The sequence below is a fragment of the Protopterus annectens genome, chromosome 4.part0 (assembly GCF_019279795.1).
Source record: "Protopterus annectens isolate FY-2018-M chromosome 4.part0, PAN1.0, whole genome shotgun sequence".
NCBI classification, from domain to species: Eukaryota; Metazoa; Chordata; order Ceratodontiformes; family Protopteridae; genus Protopterus; species Protopterus annectens.
The window spans coordinates 511756081-511777640 of record NC_056733.1 but is presented as its reverse complement, the minus strand read 5'-3'; the positions used below and the strand labels follow the sequence as shown (position 1 = coordinate 511777640).

At 43.8% G+C, this 21560-nt stretch overlaps 1 protein-coding gene across 2 annotated transcripts in view; it reads right to left on the bottom strand.

The window, feature by feature from the left end:
- HECTD4 (HECT domain E3 ubiquitin protein ligase 4) overlaps window positions 1-21560 on the bottom strand; it is a 5422508-nt gene that overhangs the window by 701036 nt on the left and 4699912 nt on the right. For both annotated transcript variants that reach the window (XM_044068422.1, XM_044068423.1), the window contains exons 59-60: window positions 10649-10854; window positions 10268-10447 (exon numbers count right to left, since the gene is read on the bottom strand). In XM_044068422.1, the coding sequence (XP_043924357.1) occupies window positions 10268-10447; window positions 10649-10854 (386 nt within the window). The remainder of the gene's footprint in view (window positions 1-10267; window positions 10448-10648; window positions 10855-21560) is intronic.

Sequence of the window (21560 nt, the reverse complement as noted above, 5' to 3'; positions counted from 1 at the left end):
AAGCAAGGATGATGTCACAAACTGAATGAGAGATTGAGGGAAGCCTGGCTAGGGTTGGAAGTGGAGCAACCAAGCTGTGAGGTTGAGAGATTGATGCAGCCCGCCCAACTGATGTGTCAGAAGATCTGGCGCTGGGTCCAGTTGCCAGGGTTGATCTAGTAGATGACGTTGCAGGAACGGGAACCAAATTTGTCAAGGCCAGTAAGGGGCAACAAGGATCATTCTGAATCTCAAATCAGTTGCTTTCTGGATTAGCTTTGTAATTAAGGGAAAGGGGGGGAAAGCATACAGAAGACCCCGGGGCCAATCGTGGACTAGAGCATCTCTGGGGGGAAGACCTGGGAGAGGGAAGAGGGTGAAAAAGTCTGGGCACTTGCTGTTTTGAGGGGTTGCAAAAAGATCGCAGCAAGGCTGACTTCACCTCCTGAAGATTTTTTTCGCTACTAGCTGGTTGAGAGACCACTCGTGGGGCATGAGAATGGCTCTGCTCAGCCTGTCCGCTATGACGTTGGACTTCCCGGGGATATGCGTTGCTACCAGAAACCATTGAGAAGAGATTGCCCACTGCCACAATCTGAGTGCTTCTCGACATAGGGGGTAGGACCTGGTTCCACCCTGCTTGCTGATGTACCATACTACAGACATATTGTCTGTCTGAATTGCAATAGTCCCGGTGGGTATAGAGTCTTGAAGGGCCTGCAACGCTAAAAGCACCGCTCTCATTTCCAACACATTTATGTGCAGGTGGCTTTCGAAAAGCTGCCATGTGCCCTGGACTGTCCTGCCCTGAAAATGCCCACCCCCCACCCGATCAGGGAGGCATCCGTTGTCACAGTAGCCACAGGAGGAGGAAGGACAAAGGGTCTGCCTTGAAGAACCTGAGGAGAGACCATCCACCACGAAAGGTGTCTTTTGCATGACTGAGTGATTAGAATGCTGTGTGACATTGGAAGCTGTTGAAAGGACCACTGGGAAAACAGCATCCATTGCAGGATCCGCATGTGAAAGCGAGCTAGGGGGAGTAATGTGATAGCTGCTGCCATGAGACCTAGGGTTTTTAGTACGAATGGCCTGGACTCTGCTCTTTTGTAGTAGGATTTGAACATGATCTCAAATGTCTGAAATCCTTTGTACAGGCAGTTTTGCTGACAGTTCCACAGTGTTTAAAATGGCGCCTATGAAGGTAATAGACTGACAAGGTGACAAGGCAGACTTTTCGGAGTTTATAGAGATACCTAGCTCGTTGCAAATTTGGAGGGTATAACCTCTGGAATTAAGTAGCTGACGCTTGGTGGTGGCAGTAAGGAGCCAGTCGTCTACGTATGGAAACACCTGGAATCCTTTTAGTCTCAGGTGAGCCACAACCACTGCCATGCATTTGGTAAACACCCTGGGGGATGTGGTGAGACCAAAGGGCAGGGCTCTGAATTGGTAGTGACTGGCTCCCAGCCAGAAGTGGAGAAACCTCCTGGAGCGCCTGTTCATTTTGATATGACAGTACACATCCTGAAGGTCTATAGAGCACATCCAATTGTCCTGATCCAGGAAGGGTAGAATGGACTGAAGTGTGACCATCCAGAATTTTGTTCTTTGAACAGACTTGTTCAGCCTGCTGAGATCCAAAATAGGTCTCCAGTCCCCTGTCTTTTTTGGTACCAAACAGAACTTGGAGTAGACTCCGGATCCTTGCTGGTCTGCTGGGACTGGCTGGATGGCTCTTTTTTCTAGCAGCTTTGAAATTTCTAGTGCTGCTTGATCCCTCAGACTGGGTGGCACGTCTGGAAGGGGCCCTTTTGGCGGTTGTGGGGTATGAATAAAGGGAATTTTGTAACCCTCGGATATGATCGATCGTACCCAATTGTCTTGCGTGAGGGAATGCCAGGCTTCTGGGTACAGTGATAGTCTTCCCCCGACTGCCTCCGAAGGTGGACAGTCGGGCAGCTCCTCAGGGGTGCTGGAAGGGTTTGTCAGAGAAGGATTCTCTGCTACCCTGATTCTGCAGACCCCCCTGCCTCTCGGGCATCTATTATTGTTCCCTCCTCTGCCTCTGGAGGGAAGCTCACCACGTGCGTCAGGCAGTACTCCTTGAGGTTTGCGGAACCACATTTTCCCACCTTTCTGACCCTTAGGGTATGGTCTAGAAGGGGTAGAAAAACGGACTCCTACGGCAGAGAGAGTCTTGCCATCCTGCTCGCACCTGGTCAATGTATCCTTCACTTGAGGTCCAAACAAGGCAGAACCATCAAAGGGGGTGTTAGTGAAGGACGCCTTGAAGGGGTCAGCAAAATTGCAAAGCCGCATCCAGGCGTGTCTCCTTACAGCGACGCCCGTGTCTGCAGCCCTACTCGCTCCATCGGCTGCATAGGAAATGAGCCGCATGGAGGAGTTGACAATAGAGTCAACAGCTGGGAGTTGATCTTTTCCTGAGACCCCGCAGCTGATGGGTTCTGTAAGGTATCACCCAGTTCCTTGAGAAGGTCTCTCTGGAGACGGGTGAAATGGCTCAAATAATTCAGTGACCGCATATCCAAGGACGTTGAGGAAAACATCCGCTTGCCATACCTGTCCATAGTCCTAGATTCCTTATTAGGAGGATAGACAGGTACTGAAGGGTCAGCCAACTGCTTTTTAGTGGCCGCTGCCACTACCATGGCATCAACAGGGATGCCCCTAGTTAGAAACTGCTTGTCAGAAGGGGCTGTAATAAATTTTGTAGGCCTCCGGGGAGTTGGTTCCATAGTATCCGGAGCTGTCCACACCTTTAGAGCCACCACATCCATGAGTGGGTCGAAAGGCGGAGACACCCAGGAGGTGGAAGGGCGAGAACCGAATGCATCCAGGTACACCGACTCATCCTAAGAAGGGTTAAGGGCAGACCAGTTTCCCCTCTGCTTACGAATCTCCAGGATGTCAGAAAATGAGACACCTAGAATCTCCAGGATGTCAGAAAATGAGATATCCTCAGAGGGGGACCTTGGGGACCCTTCTGAGTCATCCAAGTCAGTGTCCGATGTGACGGACCCTTCTGAGTCATCCAAGTCAGTGTCCGATGTGACTGACTCAGGGGAGTCTACATGCTTCCTCTTGCATTTTCTCTTTCGAGGGGGGCTCCCCTGAAGGATCAGGGGAGGCCTCGGAAGAGGAGGATACGCCCAATGGGGCTACCTGTAGCGTCGGTTCTCCACGCTCAGGATCGAGAGAGGCACCATAGAGGGAGGAGCCGAAGGAGCCGACCGTGGAGCAGGCACAGGGGCCAGCACACTCCTCATGACCTCAAAGGTGCCCCTATCAGGCAGGGAAGGAGGTCCCCACTCCGAAGAGACAAGGACTCCTCCCAGCACCAAGACGGATGGCTCCGAGGCCGATGTCGGGGCCGAACTCACCAGCGCCAAAGCTCCGAGAGGGAGAACGGGATCGGGCAAGGGTCTGATGCCACTCGCCCCCTCGGAGCCGACGAGAGAGTCCCGGCACCCGGATCCCTCCAAGGAAGAGGTCGGAGCCGACGAGGGAGCCAAAAGGGGTGGTATCGGCTCCGACATTCCCGACTCCTATGATCTCCGGCTCCGAACTCAAAGGAAGAGTCAGAGGAGGAATCGAAGAGGGAGTAGTGAAAGCCACTGCCTGATGAGGAGGGCTATGCAACATCTGGGCCAGTGCCTGCGACTTAAGTGGTCTGCTAACCACCCTCTCGAGGGTCATGGTCCGACAGCCTGGAAGACCGAGAGGAATGAGACCTGTGACTCCACTCCGATAACAAGGGAGACTTCGGAGCCAAATGGACCGATTCCAGGGAAGGAGACCTGGAACGCTTCTTGCTCGAAGATGGCTCCAACAGCAGAGTCTGAGCCGACTGAGGCCTCGAATCATCGGTTCCGGCAAGAACTGATGCAGTGGTAGTAGTAGCACCGCTCGGCGACGGCTCCAAACATGGAGCCGACGGTTTGGCGGGCTTAGAAGATTTACCCGATGAAGGCTTAGCCGGGGAACTTTCAGGCTTTAACAAGCCTCTCAAAATAAGTTTGTTTCTGCGTTCCTGCAGGACTCTTGGGCTGAACGCATGGCAGACAGAACAAGAGTCTTGCAGGTGCAGAGGGCCCAAGCAATATACACGTGTGACAGTCTGTCAGAGACATCTTCTGACAGCACGAGTCACACTTCTTGAAGCCTGAGACCTTAGTGTCTTTAGACATCCTGAAAAAGAGATGACTGGCAGACAAGGACAACTAAGGGAGGTGTAGTCACAATCACCAAACACACACACAAAAAAGTTGTAACAGACCAGAATAATATAACAAAACCCCACACTTATTAATACAATCTAACTAGGCACACACATACAACTACAGACAAATAACTATGGAAGAGGATTGGCCAAGGGCCTAACTATTAGGTGAGGGGAAAAAACTGTATCAAAACTACCTAAGAGGGAATCCTAAACGGGGATCTAAAGGGTAGTAACTATAAAACACTATCGCTAATATTTTAACCCAAAAAGTTGACTAAAACCAAGAAAAAATATTAATACAACCTGAGCAGGCAAAAAGATGCAACATCGTAGCTGAAGCAGCAAACGAGATCTGGGTATATCACGCCTAGCATTAGGGGACATAGGATAGGCTCGAGCAGGTAAAAATAGCTCTCGAGCTTTAGTAATAGGTCGAGTCGGAGCCGAACCCATCCAGCAAGAATGAAGGCGAGATTGACAACTTAACATCAGGTTTTGCATTACCATGGATTTTCCAAACGTTATGAAGTCTGTAACTCAAATGGCTGTCATTATTTAGTGACTTCAATCTTCAATGATTTGCCAGTAAACAACATTTTTTAGGATGAACTGACCAAAAACTATGAGGTAAAAATCTGGACAGTTGAGAGGTATGGCATGAACTGTTTTCCTGCAAAGGAAGCTGCTGCGCTACTGCAGCTTTTTTTTTTTTGTTAATTTTTTTTGTGCTACTGCAGCTTTTGGTGAAAACACGAGGAAGCAATGACAACCCAAATGGTATGACAAAATGGATAATGAATTCTCCGAACCTGAAAACACAAGAGCCTTCTGTGCACTAAGTAAATTATTATGTGAATTTAATGCATGTCTATCACAAGGAACAAGTTTCTCATGTACCTAAGACAGGAAGAAGAGGATGAAAACACAAAATCTAAAATATTCTGCACTATAGGCTGAAAGGCATCTTTTACCTTGGCCAGTGCGAACCAAACTGATTTTCACTATAAACAGACCTATATATGTATAATGTCATAAAATACATGACCGCATATGTAGTCAGTATATAAAATTATTTTTCATGGAAAATGTGAATTAGCACGTCTGATATTTAATTTTTATTGCAATTTTTATTATTCAGTTATTCAAACTCTGACATAATATAGAAATTTTACCACAAGAAATGCTATCAAACGTCGACCTACATTCTCTCTCTTTTATATTTTGTACTAAATAATATAATACTAACTTTTCATACCTCACAGAATGGTTTATTGTCTGCAAGACCAAATGCATTAAAATGCATACTAGAAAATATTTAATTATGTGTATGCAGTGTCTCCATACTAAGTGTATAATACATTGAGTCTTCTTCTTCTTCTTTTGGCTTTTCCCGGTTAGGGGTTGCCACAGCGGATCACCTGTCCGCTCATGATTGGCAGTGGAGTTTTACGGTGTTGAGTTGCCAGCCTGGCGCCCAACCTTCCAAAGAAGGCACACACATGCACACACTCAAACCTAGGGCCAATTTAGAGTTTCCAAATCACCTACAGCAGGTCTTTGGGATGTGGGAGGAAACCGGAGCACCCGGTGGAAACCCACATGACCACAGGGAGGGCATGCAGACTCTGCACAGAAGGTACCCCAGCTGAGGATTGAACCGGAGAACCTCTTGCTGTGAGGCAGCAACACTAACCGTTGCACCACCGCGGATGCCCGTATAACACATTGAGTCTAATTTATGAATTCTGCATTAAGTGTGTACCTTGCTGTTCTACATTGCGTCTTTGTCTTTGCCATGTGGCCTGTGTCATTGAACCAATACCAAGATATGGTTAACAAACCATAAATAAAAACATACATCCATTCATACATGCAGATGTATGCAAAAGCATTTAATTTCTTGAAGTGCAAGACTGGACATTAGTCACCTGTTCTTTTGGGAACAAAGTAGAAAAAAATAAAGAGATTAGTCCACTTGGTCCAAAGGAACTCTCTTTCAATAGCATTTCTGGATAGAAGAGTGGAAATTAAGTTAGGAGGAAGGCAGACAGAGAATTACTATAAGGCTGCATTATATTCAATAATGAGCCTAATAAGGGCCATGAGACTATCTGAATGGGCTGATCAGAGCCACCTTCATTAATATTTATTTGTTACAATGGATGTTACCTTGTTGTTTACTGTTATTACGAATGAAGAAGGCACTGAGATGGTTAGATGCTATTTAAGTAAGAATTCTTCCTATACTCTTGAACGTATACATTTGATGTGCTACTTATTAGACATTATTCTAACCAACAATGTGTTTTTGTTTAATGACAAATATTATATTCAAAAGGTGGGTGTAGCAATGGGTACCATGTGTGCAAATACCTAAGCTAACATGGTGATGGCCCAATGGGAGTCTGAGTTTGTCTTTAGTGAGAGAAATATCTGTCCTCGACTCCTGATGCATTATGCTCAATTTGTGGATGACTTTTTTTGGTTTCGGCAAGCACAACAGAAACTTTACATGAGTTTGTACAGTACCTACATGGTACCACTGACTTTCTGAGATTTAAAATGCTCTAATGTAGGCATAGACTTTTTGGATATGTGCATAAAAAGGGTGGGTGATGGGAGAGTGGCATATAGCAACAGTAGTCCCCCTCCATAAAGGTGGTGCCTCAACGGATCCTGGAAACTATCGCCCCATAAGCCTGACTAGCTTGGTCTGCAAAGCTATGGAAAGGATCATCATGGACCTCATAAATAAATATACTGGGGACCTACAGACACTGGATCCTACCCAGTTCGATTTTGTTAAGGGCAGATCCTGCCTCTTAAACCTAGTTGATTTCTTTGAAACAGTCACCAAGGCCATTGACGAGGGGAAGGCGGTCCACACAGCCTACCTGGACCTCGCAAAAGCCTTCGATACAATACCCCAATCGGGCATTATAGATAAGCTCACCAGCTTAAATATAAACCCCTATGTCATTAGATGGATTGCAAACTGGCTCAAGGACAGAACCCACATGGTTAGAATTGCTGGAGCCATGTCAGACTCCAAACCAGTTACAAGTGGTGTCCCACAAGGCTCAGTCCTGGGACCTCTCTTGTTCGGTATATATTTCTCGGAGGTACAGGCCAACACGGAAGGACTGTGGCTGACCAAGTTCGCAGATGACTGCAAATTGGGTGCCATAATCGGCTCTCCAGCCGACACAAGCATCCTCCAAAAGGGCCTCACAGAAACAGACAACTGGTGCCAGAGCCATGGCCTCAAGCTAAATGCCAAAAAGTGTACAGTCATCCCCTTTGGCAAAAACAAAGTGCCCACAAATTACCACATAGGTGGTAATCCATTAAGTACAGAAGAAGTAATTAGGGACCTGGGGACCCAAGTTGATAGCAATCTCTCATTTGACAACCACGTGGCCAAAGTGGTTAGAAAAACATTTTATATAGCCCACCTAATCATGAAGGGATTCACATCTAGATCAGGGGAGATCATCGTGCCTCTTTACTCATCCCTCATCAGGCCCATAATTGAGTACAATGCCCCTTTTGGATGTACCTTACCAGACACCTGCAGCAACTGGAAAGACCCCAAAAGTACCTCACCAAGAGGATCAAAGGGCTCAAACAGATGCCATATGCTGCCCGGTTAAAGAAACTCCAGCTCTACTCAGTGGCATACCGCCTGTTCAGAGGCGATCTTGTGCCTGACGTATAAAGCCATGTCCAACCCGGAATTAATGGACATGCTGCACCTCAGAAAATACAAATCCCATTGAGCTACGCGCTCAAGAGACTTGAACCTCAGCACTGAAATAAATAGGACATGCTGGAGGGACAGATTCATAACCCAGAGGCTTCCTTCACTCTGGAATAAAATCCCAGTCCAGGTTAGGCAGAGTCCCTCATTGAATCTCTTCAAGAGGAATCTTGATGAGTGGATGGGAGATCGTAGGTTTACCCCGGGTATCACTTCTGTGTCACTGTTAGACAGAGGCACAGTATACTAACCTCGAAAAAGGGCACAGCAAAATAAATTTAAAATGGGTGGCGAAAGCCAAACACATTCTGGCTAGGCTTATAAATGCCCTAGGGCAGATAGCCTAGTATGAACCTATGAACCTATAAATACCACTATCTATAAGAAGGCATGTAAGAAGACCAATCTGTTGCAAGCACAGAGTATGCACTCTAAACACCTGAAAAGGAATGTAATGAAGGGCCAATTTTTTTAGACATGTGAGGATACACAACAAAGACAGTGATATGTACTCTTCCTTTGATACATTAGCAGATGAATTTTGTCAGAGGGGTTACAGTGAACATATGGTCCATCAGATACAGAATGATGTACTGGCACATCGCCGGACATGAGCACAACCTTATTTTGTTAATGCCTCCAGAAATATACACACATATAGGAATACTGGGAATGACATAGTGAAGATATCTTTGAATTACTCCAATAATTTGCACAACATTTGTGGCACTACTGAAAAACAATGGAACATACTTATGACGGACCCTCAACTCAAAGAGACAATAGGGTGTGAACCAAAATTCACATATAAGAATTACAAAACAATCAAGAGAATGGTCTGCTATAAACCCCTTTAAGAGGACACTGAGTCTGGACTGACTCTTAAAGGGACTTTCAGGTGTGGTGGCTGCAACATTTGTGGCTATGTCAATGAATGCGATTACTTTTTGCAACCTGTTATGGGTCGTACATATAACTGTGAATTTTATGCTGATTGTAACACACAGAATGTTGTTTATTATGCTCACTGTGATGTGTGTAAATGTTATTATGTTGGGAAGATTAAGCAATACTTCAGAAATAGGATTAAGAAGCACATTTATAGTATGAATAAATGTGATGATAGGAATGCACTTGGAAAACATGTAAAAAAAGAAGGTTCTATGCATACTTTATATTTTTTGCACTTGAGGTTTTTATACCAGGTATTAGGGGTGGGGATGTAAGAACCAGTATTGAGAATTTGGAAACCAAGTGGATTTTGTTACAGGCAACTACTGGTAAAGGATTGAACGAATATGTCCCTTTAAAACCAGCCCCACAGTCACATGATCTAAGGCGCTAAATCTGAGTTATTTAAATACCTGTACTGTGCGTTAATCTTTAGATCAAGTGAAGCATCCTGTGAAGATGAGAAAGCGCTCATCTCTTTTGTTTTGTTGTTTTTAATGTTTTATATTTTCTGAGATTAAAGAATTTTACAGCCGACTTTTGTTTTTAATTACTTCATCCTACCCAGTATGCACACTCAACAGCAAAAAACAATAAGCCATAACAACGTAGGCAAGAAACAGATGTAGGTAATCTTCTGAAATGCAGACCTATTCTTTCTTATGGTTCACAGCAAATGCCACATCCTAAAAACAGAAAATACGACACAATTCAGACTACAAAAACAAAAAGTTAGTACCTTACTTACCCCTGATAAAGGACTTAATGTGCACCTGAGAAAAATCATAACCACACTGCTCTAAGATAGCTATTTGGTTGCAGAAAGAATATTATCTTAACAATACGCATGGGTAATGCACTGAATCACTGCTTGGCTTTGTCTCCCTATTGTACTTCATAATCTAAATAAATAGTTAAAATAAAAGTAACAGCAGGACCCTTATTTTAATAATTAAAAACTGAGAACCAAGAGGTTTATATTTCTAAAATATGTTAAGTTCTAATACCTATAAAGTGGTAACAACAGCAGCAGTAAATTCATGACAACTTAAAAAAAAACAAAAGATGCCTGTGAATGGTACAGAAGCCTAAAAAGTCATCTCCTGTGAGGTACAAGTACTCAACCAATTGTGAAGATTGACTACCAAATGCTCTCATGAAAAAAATGTCAAATATAAATTAAGTATCCATAAAGATAAATAAATATGATACTTGAAGGAACACAGAAAATTTCAAGAAGTGGTATATACACAGACCGAATTCAAAACAGATAAAATAGGAGTCATCCATTGGATTATGCAAGATAGCTACTACAAGAAATACATTCTTACAGAGCAGCTCAATGACTTGTAGAAGAACCGATGCTGGAATTATGTCAAGTTCATCCTCTGATTTCCCATCGCTGTCTCCAAGTTTCCACATCAGTAACTGTTCTGCAAATGTCATGGCCAGAGGAAACTCAAGAGGAAGGGAGTGCAATGTTAACACTGCCCCAGGAGATGGAGATACACCTGATATCAAAAGAGGAGAACAACGAAAGTTAAGGTAAATCAATCATACACATGAGCTGTGATATTATTACACAAAACAATGCAAAACTGAGCAATAATCTAAACTTAGAACATTTCAAAACTGTAGCCACATTTACAAATCCATGCTGACACAAATGGAAAAACAAAAATGGTAAGTTAATATGCCTCAAGTGCCATTACCTAACTTGATGTGCACCTTGTCAGATGGGATAATAACAGAGGGGTACTGGTTTGTTGTTGGAGGCGGAGTAAGACCTGTATTTGTTGGTGAGGCATCTCGAGGATAACAAATGGCTTCTATCAAGTTCAGCTGTCCATTTCTTTTAACCTTGTGACCTAAACCATACACAAATATCCTTGCCCAAGGAGCTTTATAAAGAGAGGAGCTGTATGAGGGAAAAAAAAAAAAAGTTGAAACATTTTATACTGACACTACAGTAAGTTACTTTACTAGCTAATACAATGTAAAAAAAAAACAGAAAAGTACTTATCACTACAGATCACTGATCAATTTACTTTTTTTCTTTTCTCCAATGAAAAGCCACATTAAGTATTAAAAATCTAATACCAATTAAGTCTTTGACTGAAATAACTGGATGAGAAAGACAATGACACTCTACTAAAAGTAAAATTAAGATGGTTACCTGCAATGACAAGGTGCAACTCATTTGTGTATTTGGTCTTTCTAAATAGCTCCTCTTTTTCCTACAGGGATTTTGTCACGTCTGCCCTGGATGTTGTGGGGGCTCAGCCCACTACAACCCTAACTACTACTACAATCATCCTACAGGGATGCACCATTTGTGGATAAAGGGAGACAATTTAGGCGAGTCGTAATATTGACACATTAAACAGCATAACTAGTAACTACACTGCTTTCACAGATCAACCCCTTGGTTTCTACAAGTAATCATTGTCCTTCACAGTAAGCAAAATACAATAGTAAAACCTAAGAAATATATTATACATATGAAAAAGGCAGTTAAAGTCATGGCCATAAAATATCAATGGAAAAGAAGCTATGCTACTACCAAAGATTCTGCAGCATGCAGAAGAGTATTAGTACTGACTTCATATAAGTACTGATTAAACAACAAAAAGTCAGAAAGTACCAGTCATATGAGACAAACTCTATCTCACATCCACAGCATATCCACACTGCTTGAAAAAGCAGGATGACATCTGACTAATTAATGACACAGCAAGAAATCAGTATGTCACACTGCAGCAAAAGTACTTAATTAACTAATTTAAAGGTAAATAAAAAGAAGGAAAAGGTTAAAAATAATGGACTATGGACTTCCAAAATGACTGCACAGTGATCAACAGCTTAATTTTAGCTCTACCACAGAAACTGAGAAATAAGAGCTAGTGATATTGTCAGCTTGGGTAACCTTCACTGCCCGGATGCCAGCAAAGAATTTGAGAGAACCTTAAAGATAATCAACCAGAAAAAGTGGAGAGAAAACACTATCTGGGAAGAATCTTGCAGCTGTTCAGCAAAAAGTAGTTCAAGCTTCAGCTTTGGTAAAGGAAATTCCTTTAGAGGAAAAATACATCAAATGTATTCAGAGCTGATTAAAATAAATGATACACTGAAGGAATTTATCAGATCAAACAAGAAAAGGCTGGAAAAATAGAAGAAGCTTTAACTAGATATTCAAATGAATTATAAAACTGCAAAAAATCAGACACTGAAGAAAAAGGATGTCTAAGTATAAAGCTTCTCAAGAAGAGTCGTTTCAAAAGTGGTAGAATTAGAATTAGAGAAAACCTGAGATTTCTGATGTTCAAGAAAAACTGGAAAGAAGAAACTGTATTAACTTTATGAAAATACAAATAAGCAACCAAACTGTATTCCAAAGAAAGATTTGTTAAATGAAGTACATCAAGTACATGCCCCAAACCTTGGTATGAGAAAGCAGCCAAGACCTGTATTAGTAAAGATGCAATCATATCAACAGAGAGAGTTGATCCTGACAAAATTGTGGCAGATGGGAAATACTAAAAATTGCAGACAAAAGACTGTTTGCCAAAAATGATTACTCAATGTACATCAAGTAAAAGCAGACGTATCCCAAACAATCAGGAAATGTCGATAGACAGCTGTGTGATTCAAGTTGCTGTTTCCAACTGTCTTCAGAATATGTTTTTTCCCTGAGAGAGCAAAGACATTTTTGGATACAGAACAAGCTATAGAGGAAACAAGAAAGTTTATCCAACAAAAAGTGAGCCAGGACTTCTCATTCTTCTGACAATAAAGCTGATAGACAGACTTTGCCAGTGAAACACTTTTCAATGTTCCAAAGGAAAAAGCTTGACAGAGAGAAAAACACAGGAGTTGACTAGAAGAATCAAGACTCTCTTGGATTTAGTCTGCTGTTAGGAGATGGAGATGAACAGGAAGACCAACAAAGTACAGTTGTGTACCTACCATAAATGTAGATGTTCGAGTGTATTCACTGTTGCGGTCATTACACTTGGGTTATCCTGCTGGCAGGCTACCCGCAGTCAGCCCGAGTTCCAAAGTCTAGGTCCGGCGTCGGTTGCTGTCACCTCTTCCCTGACGTCAGTGTGACAGGGGTATAAAAGATGCAACCAATGCCATTTTCTTCAGTTTTTCTTGCCCCAGATGTCAGGTGCCCCCAGATAGGAAGGCTGAAAAGAATAAATTATGCCAAAAGGCATGCATGTAGTAATATAAACATTTCCTTCATCTACAAGCAAATACACCACATAGGTTGTAAAGAGTTGAGAAGTACAGAGAAGTCCCAGCAATGAAAAAGGGGGATGGTGGGTGGGTAACCTGGACTGCAACAGTGAATACACTCAAACATCTACATTTATGGTAGGTACACAACTGTACTATGTTCACCGTGTTTCACTGTTGCAGTCATTACACTTGGGTTGAATCCCAAAGCTGAGGTTGGGCGGCTGGGTCTAAATTGGATTAGGAGAGGCTACCAGGCCCTGCAGAACTGCAGTGTCAAAGCCTGCTCTGGATTTAGAGGAGAGAGGTAAATGGTAGTGCTTGGTGAAAGTGTGCACTGAACTCCAGGTTGCAGCTTCTAAAATGTTTTATGTTGGTACTCCTCTGAGAAAGGCTGCTGAAGTGGCTGCTGCTCTGGTAGAATGTGGCCTAATGCCCTTAGGCACTGATTTGCCATGTTGTGCATAACAGAAACGAATGCAGTGTCCTATCCATTTTGAAACTGTCTGCTTTGTGATAGGCTTTCCTTGTGATCCTGCAGCATAGGCTACAAACAGCTGCTCAGTTTTTCTGAAAGCTTTTGTTTTGTCCAAGTAAAATCGTAGCTGTCTGTGTATATCCAAAGCGTGCAGAAGTCTCTCCCCTTTATTCTGGGGGTTTGGGTAGAAAGTAGGTAAATGAATGGTTTGGTTCAGAGCCACATTGGAAACCACCTTTGGCATGAATGTTGGGTTTGTCCTAAGAGAAACCCTGTCCTGGTGAAAAATGATGAAAGGTTCCACAGCCATTAGTGCCTGTAACTCTGAGACTCTTCTTGCTGAAGTTACTGCTAGGAGCAGAGCAGTTTTCCATGATAAGAATTTTATATCAGCTGTGCTGGCTGGTTCAAAAGGAGGCAGTGTGAGCTTTTCTAAAACAAAACTGAGATACCAAGTTGGTATTGGCGCTCTCCTTGGGGGTATTATGTTTTTTGCCCCTCTGAGGTCTTAATAGAGGATGTGAAAAAATAGGAGGTTCCGTACTGTAATGAGCCGAAATGGCAGAGGCATGGATCTTAATTGATGAGAAGGATAAGCCTTTGTTGAGCATCTCAGTTAGGTATTGTAAAATCTGAGGTATATTTGGAACAAGTGGTTCGAGCCCTTGTGCCTGTTTCCAAGCACAGAATCTCTTCCATTTTTCTGCAAAAAATTTCCTAGTGCTGGGCCTCCTGGCTTCTAAAATGACATCCATAACAGCTTTAGAGAGAGGCGCAGTCTGAGTGGCTACATTATCTGCCATGTTGCCAGATTTAAGGTTCTGAGTTGACTGTGCAGAATCTGATTGTTTTTTTGAGTCAGAAGATGAGGAATTTGAGGTAAAGGCCAGGCTGGGCCTTGAGACAAGCTCTTTAGGATTGTATGCTTTCCCACTTGTTCAGCTGCATGCAATAAATCCTGCATTTCTTTACTGTCAGGACTTTGAGTTTGGAACCATTTTCTGTTTTAACAAGGACATGAAGTACTGTTGATATTTAAGCATGTGAAACTGGCAATTTAAAGCCCTTACAGCTAAAGTAGCAGAAGTGTAAACTTTTTTCCCCCATCTATCCAGAGCTCTGGAATCTCTATCCAAAGGGACAGGATTTTTAGCAATGGAAGCCTTAACCCCTTTAGGACCTTGAGAAATTCTTTCTGGGTCTGCTGCAGGGTTTTTGTAAAGAAATTTATGAGAATCAGGGACACTGTAGTACCTGTCTGGCTTGACTGGTACAGGGGGTAAAGAATCAGGAGACAGATTGGATTCAGAGAAAACATCATCAACAGTATCAAGCACAGGGGGAATAGCCAGGGGCCTGTGTTGAGGCAATAAAAGAAAGTCTCTGAGCCTTTTCTTGGATTCTGAATAATCCTGGCTCTCCCAATGGAAATACTCCCTCATGGTGTGCAGGGTTTCCCCAAAAGAATAATCCTCAGGCGGAGATGCTGAAGGTAAAGACTCTTCTGCATCAGAGTCCTCATAGGGAGGGAGAGAATATCCCTGATCAGAAGAGGAATCAGAGGAAATAGAAACCTGGTCAGAGGAGTTGTAGTCAGTGTCTTGCCTAGGCCTTTTGTCCGGAGGGGGATGGGAACCCCTGATTAAAGTAATTAGGTCTTCGGCCATTTTAAGCATTTGTTTCTTTGGCATGGATGACTTTTCAGGAGAATGCTGTACTTGTTTCTTGTCTTTAATGGTGTTTCTGACTTTGCCTTGGCTGCTGTAGTGGACTTAATAGTAAGCTGTGAAAGTCTGAAAACAACCTCAGAAGCCGATGCCTGCTCAGCGGCTCCGGACCCATCTGAGGGAATAGTTTCCACAGGCCCAATACCTTGAGTTTCCACAGGCCTCGGTGCCTCCACGTGGCTGTCTGATACGGCCTGTGGCTCTGAGGTAGCGGGTGTCAGGGGCTGTGAAAGTGCCTCACTGAGAACCGGCGAATGGCCTAGAAGAGGCTTCGTCGTCGGTTTTGGACCTCGGATGCCTGTCTTTTTCTTTGTCTTTGCGTTTTTTATAAATTCCGGTCATCGGTTGTTCCAACGGCATAATGTAGTTAAACCTTCGGCCAAAATAATGTAAAGCAAAATCAAACCGACGTTTAATAGTGCGTTTGTTGAATCCAGCACAAAACCTACAACTAGTAACATCGTAGTCAGGGCCTAGGCAAGGAATACAGTAAGAGTGAAAGTCCTTATGAGGTATTTGCTTCCCACAAGAAATACAATTATTAACTTTTACTGACATCGGTCTGGGGCAAGAAAAAGTTTCCCCAATGGGGTACTTAGCTTTATTGAAGACTTTGGTTCTGAAACTCAATTTCGAAAATCTCAGGAGTCGGCCGACTGGCACTTGCGAACTGCTTTTGCTTCGGGCACTGCGCGGCAAGAAAGACTGAAGAAAATGGCATCGGTTGCATCTTTTATACCCCTGTCACACTGACGTCAGGGAAGAGGCGACAGTAACCAACGCCGGACCTAGACTTTGGAACTCGGGCCGACTGCGGGTAGCCTGCCAGCAGGATAACCCAAGTGTAATGACTGCAACAGTGAAACATGAAGAACATCACTGAAATGAGTGAATAAATGGGACACTATAAAGTATCAAATCATGTTTGTGAAATATTACTGTATCCAGGACTCTCTGTAAGCTTCTGAGCCTCCCAAGCCTTTCTGTGTTGGAGGGAAGCCTTCTAGCTTATCAGTGGGAGTGGTAAGCATTAGGTAGCCTATCTACCACGATAAGAGTGGGTTTTGGTCCATAAATTGTAGCTTATTCGCCATTTAAGTAGTTTCCCATCTCTTCCAACTTGCTGGCTTAAGAGCCTGCATTTGCGCTTGTTCCCCACCTTTCCTGTAACTAATCTAGTCCAGGTACAGATTTGCTGTATCCAGCACTCTTAGTAAGCTTCTGAGCCCCACAAGTCTTTCTGTGTTTGAGGGAAGCCTTCTAGCTTATCAGTGGGAGTGGTAAGCATTAGGTAGCCTATCTACCACAAGAGGAGTGGTTCCTGGCCTAGAAATTGTAGCTACTGGCCGTTTGGGCAGCTTTTTCCCATCTCTTTCAACTTTCTGGTTTAAAAGCTGTACTTGCGCTAGTTTCCCACCTTTCCTGTAAATAGCCTAGTCCAGATACAGAGTTGCTGTATACAGGACTGTTGGTAAGCTTCTGAGCCCTGCAAGCCTTTCTGTGTTGGAGGGAATCCTTCTAGCTTATCAGTGGGATTGGTAAGCACTAGGTAGCCTATCTACCACAAGAGGAGTGGTTCTGGCCCAAAAATTGTAGTTTACTGGCCGTTTGGGCAGTTTTTCCATCTCTCTCAACTTTCTGGTTTTAAAGCCCGTGTTTGCGCTTGATCCCCACCTTTCCCGTAACTAGTCTAGTCCAGGTACAGATTTGCTGTATCCAGGACTGTTTGTAAACTTCTGAGCCCCCCAAGCCTTTGTGTTGGAGTGGAGCCTTCTAGCTTATCAGTGGGATTAAGTACTAGGCAGCCTGTCTACCACAAGAGGAGTGGTTCTTGGCCCAGGAATTGTAGTTTATTGATCATTCGGGAAGTTGTCCATCTCTTTCAACTTTCTGGTTTAAAACACCACATCTGCACTTGTTTCCCATCTTTCCTGTAACTAACCTACTGGAAAGCACTAGAAAGCCTTAAAATGATACAATCCTTCTAGCTTAAAAGAGAGACTTTGGAGTGATTGAGCATCAGTTTTCTGTATTTTCTTGCTGTACTGAATTGTTTTCCACCTAAACGCTGATTTTCCAGCACTTATTGTGATTTAAAAACTTGTTTTTTTCACATATTGTACTTACTTGACTGCCTGCACTTTTAAAAACTTGTTTTTTGTTTAAATAAATTGTTTAACTGTTGTAGGCTACACACTAAAGTGCAATAGCCTTTTCGGATCACTTGTATTCATTTAAAGCTGTTTTAAGTGTACCTTTTACTGTTTTCTTGTTTCCTGCCTTTCTAAGCTAGTATAGTCCAGTTTTCAGGCTAGTGCTGAATTCAGGGCTGTGTTACAAGTTTCTGAGTTGCCCATACCTTACTTGGATAGAGGGAAGTTTCTCTGTTCACTTGTGAGAGAGGAGAACTTTGAGCAGCCATCTGTCCCTGGAGGAGTGGTTCCAGCCCAGAAGTTAGTAGTTTAAAAAACGTGTTTGCAAGGTTTTGTGCGCCGAGCAGCACCGGTTAGCTAGGGCTAAATTATTCATGGCTCCACTAAGTCTCCTCTTCAGTTTTTCCCTTGAAACTAGTCTAACTTTCAACCTAAGCACTCAAAAAGCATCCTACAGTTCAGCACTTGCTCAGACCTAATAGCAAGCACTAATATACCCCGACACTTGATTGCCCAGCAGGGCAAGGCTCTTTATCCACCCCTCACCAACCAAGCGATTAAGCAGCTCACCCTACTATTCAGGCATGACCAAAGGGCAACTTCAGGTGTACTCTCCAGTCCAGCTGGTGAACCTGGGTATCCTGAGGCAATGTTACAACTGCCTCATGTACACAGAAAGCCTTCTCCTCCTACCACAAAACACTAACATATATGAGAGATGCAGTTATACAGCCAAACTGGAGGTTAACGTCTCTCCACCCAAGAGTGGAACAGACGGTCACGAGGAGAAGGTTAACACTTGCACCACACCTCCAGCCTCACATAGACCTACTAAACCAGCACTGGCAAAAAATACACATAAATACACAAAATCATACTCAGAGGCTCTAAATAAAAACTTGCAAAAGCATCAGAGAGCACCAACGCAGACACCCAAAAAACCTGCACCACCCGTCACAAACCAGACAACACATAAAACACAAAATCAATGTGCCACACAATCACAGCCCTTAAGGTGAAATAACATACCTAACACACTAGTAATAGGTGACTCTATAGTCAGGCACACTAATGCCCCACTCACTAGGCTGGACAAGGAGATGGTTACTGTTAGCTGCCTGTCGAGAACAAGAATCTGCCACATAACACAAGCACTCAGGTCACTCCAGAACAAGTACAAATATGACTGTCATTGTTCATGTTGGTGTGAATGACCTGAGACGTACCTCCCTGGACTACATGAAAAGAGACATGGAAGAGCTCTCTGATCATGTAGCCCAGGCGGGTATGACCCTGACTAGCATCCTGCCCTCATCAAGAATGATACCTCAGTATAAAGAAAAAATGATAAATTTCAACAATTGGCTAAGCTTCTGGTGTCATTCAAAGGGGATCCAGTGTCCGTCAGCCTGGGATGACATGCATGACAGGCCGCGTTGCTTCGCAAGAGACGGCTTGCACCTGTCACCCCTTGGCTTCGAATACTGGCCAAGGCTCCTGCTGTCCCCATAGTGCCTTTTTTAGGCAAGGCTCAAAATTCAAACCCACCTCCATAAACAGCACAAGTAAAAAATGAGGGTTATGCTACTCAACGCCAGGAATTTAAATCTCAAAATGCATGCGCTCGAAGCACTCCTAAGTATGGAGAACTTCGACATCTGTGCAGTAACTGAAACCTGGTTCAAGGCTCCAGAGAGGACTCCAGCACTACTGGGCTACAACTCATACCACACATTTCAGCCACAGAACACGAACTGAAACACAAAAGGAGGGGGTGTATCCATATTCATCAAGGATACCCACACCTCCAGGTTAGTGGCGCAGCATGATACCTCTGAGATCATCCATGTGCAACTAACATCGGGCAAATCTGCAATGCAAATTATGGCCTGCTACAGATCTCCCTCCATGACCCAGGACCATCACTCCACCTTTCTGGAGACACTGGAAAACATGAAGGTCCTACCGAACACCCTGATATTGGGAGATTTCAATTACCCTACCATTAACTGGGAAAACTACTTGAGTACAAACTCCCAGTCTCAGCGCTTCCTGGAATTTATCAACTCAAATGCCATGGATCAGCTGGTAAACTCCCCTATCAGAGGCCACAACACACTGAACTTGGTCATCACCAACATGGGTGACAGGTGTTCCACACCGGAGGTCAACCCATCACTGGTTAGATCAGACCATAAACTAATCACTCTGGAAGTCCACACCCCACCAACACCCCCAACCAAGGAAACCACAGTGAAAAACTTTTCTAAAGCAAACTTCACCTTACTTAAGGCAGAGGTGGTAAGTTTCACAGCCCCCACGCTAAAGGATAAAACTGCCCAAGATGCAGAATCCACCTACAAGGATGCATGGATCGTGCCATCCCTAGCAAAACCAAGACTCGCTCCCCTAAGAGAAGGAAACCAGTCTGGTGGACCCCTGCCATAAACAGGTTATACAACAAAAGGAGGAAACTAGTTCAGAAAAAAGCAAATCCCAAGAAGCAAAGACATCCCTGATCAGCATCAGTAAGAAACTTAGGTCCCTCATAAAATCATCCAAGGCTAACTTCGAAAGATAAATAGCCAAGGATTTGAAAGATAACCACAAAGCCTTCTTTAGCTATGTCAAGAATCTAAGTGGCAACTTGCAGATATGCTCTGAGCTAGTGCAAAACAGCACAAAAGATACTGAACCTACTGATATTACCAACATCCTGGCAGATAGATTCAGTGCAAAATTCACCTCCCTCTCACCTTCAAAAGGGCCCACAACAATACCGGAAAAGTGTAGTGTCCCGGAAATCACACAAGCACAGGCGAAAACAGCCCTTTCAAAAGCCAAAAACACAGTATAAATGGGGCCAGATGGTGTCCCAGGCTGCGTCTTGCATGAACTACAGAACGAACTAACCCCCCACCTAAACACGCTGTTCAACCTCAGCCTCTGCACAGGCTACTTGCCCAAAGAATGGTGCACATCAACAGTTATTCCGCTCCACAATGGAGGGTCTACAACTCACCCTGGTAACTATCACCCCATAAGCCTGACTAGCCTGGTCTGCAAGGCTATGGAGGGCATCATCATGGAACTCATTAACAAAGACATTGGGGACCTCCAAACACTTGACCTGACCCAGTTTGGCTTTGTTAAGGGTAGATCATGCCTACTAAACCTGACTGACTTCTTTAAGACAGTCACCAAGGCCATAGACGAGGGAAGGGTGGTTCACACAGCCTACCCTGATCTCGCCAAGGTGTTCGACACCATTCCTCACTCAGGTATTATAGAAAAACTCACCAGCCTGAACATAAACCCCTATATCACAAGATGGGTTGCCAACTGGCTTACAGACAGAAATCGCACAGTAAGAATTGTGGACTCCAGGTCCGACTCTAAACCAGTCACAAGCGTTGTTCCACAACGCTCGGTCCTGGGGACCCCTACTGTTCGGCATATACTTCTCAGAAGTACAGGCAAACACAGGATGACTATGGCTAACCAAGTTCGCTGATGACTGCAAACTGGGAGCCAAAATTGACTCTCCGGCTGACACGGACATCCTTCAAAAAGGCCTTACTGAGACAGACACCTGGTGTCAAAGTCATGGCCTTAAGCTAAATGCCAAAAAATGCATAGTCATCCCATTTGGGAAAAACAAAGCACCCACGAATTAACACATAGGTTACAGCCCCCTTAATACAGAAGAGGTAATAAGAGATCTGGGGACCCAGGTAGATAGTAATCTCTCCTTTGACAATCATATTGCCAAAGTAGTTAGGAAATCCTTCTATGTGGCCCAGGTAATTACTAAAGGGTTCGCATCTAGAAGTAAAGGGATCAGTGTCCCTCTATTCGTCTCTCATCAGACCCATCATAGAATATAATGCCCCATTTGGGATGTACCTCACCAGACACTTCCAACAGCTGGAAAGACCACAAAAGCACCTCACCAACAGGATTGCTGGTCTCAAACATATGTTCTATGCAGCCCTACTGAAAAAACTCTGGCTGTACTCAGTGG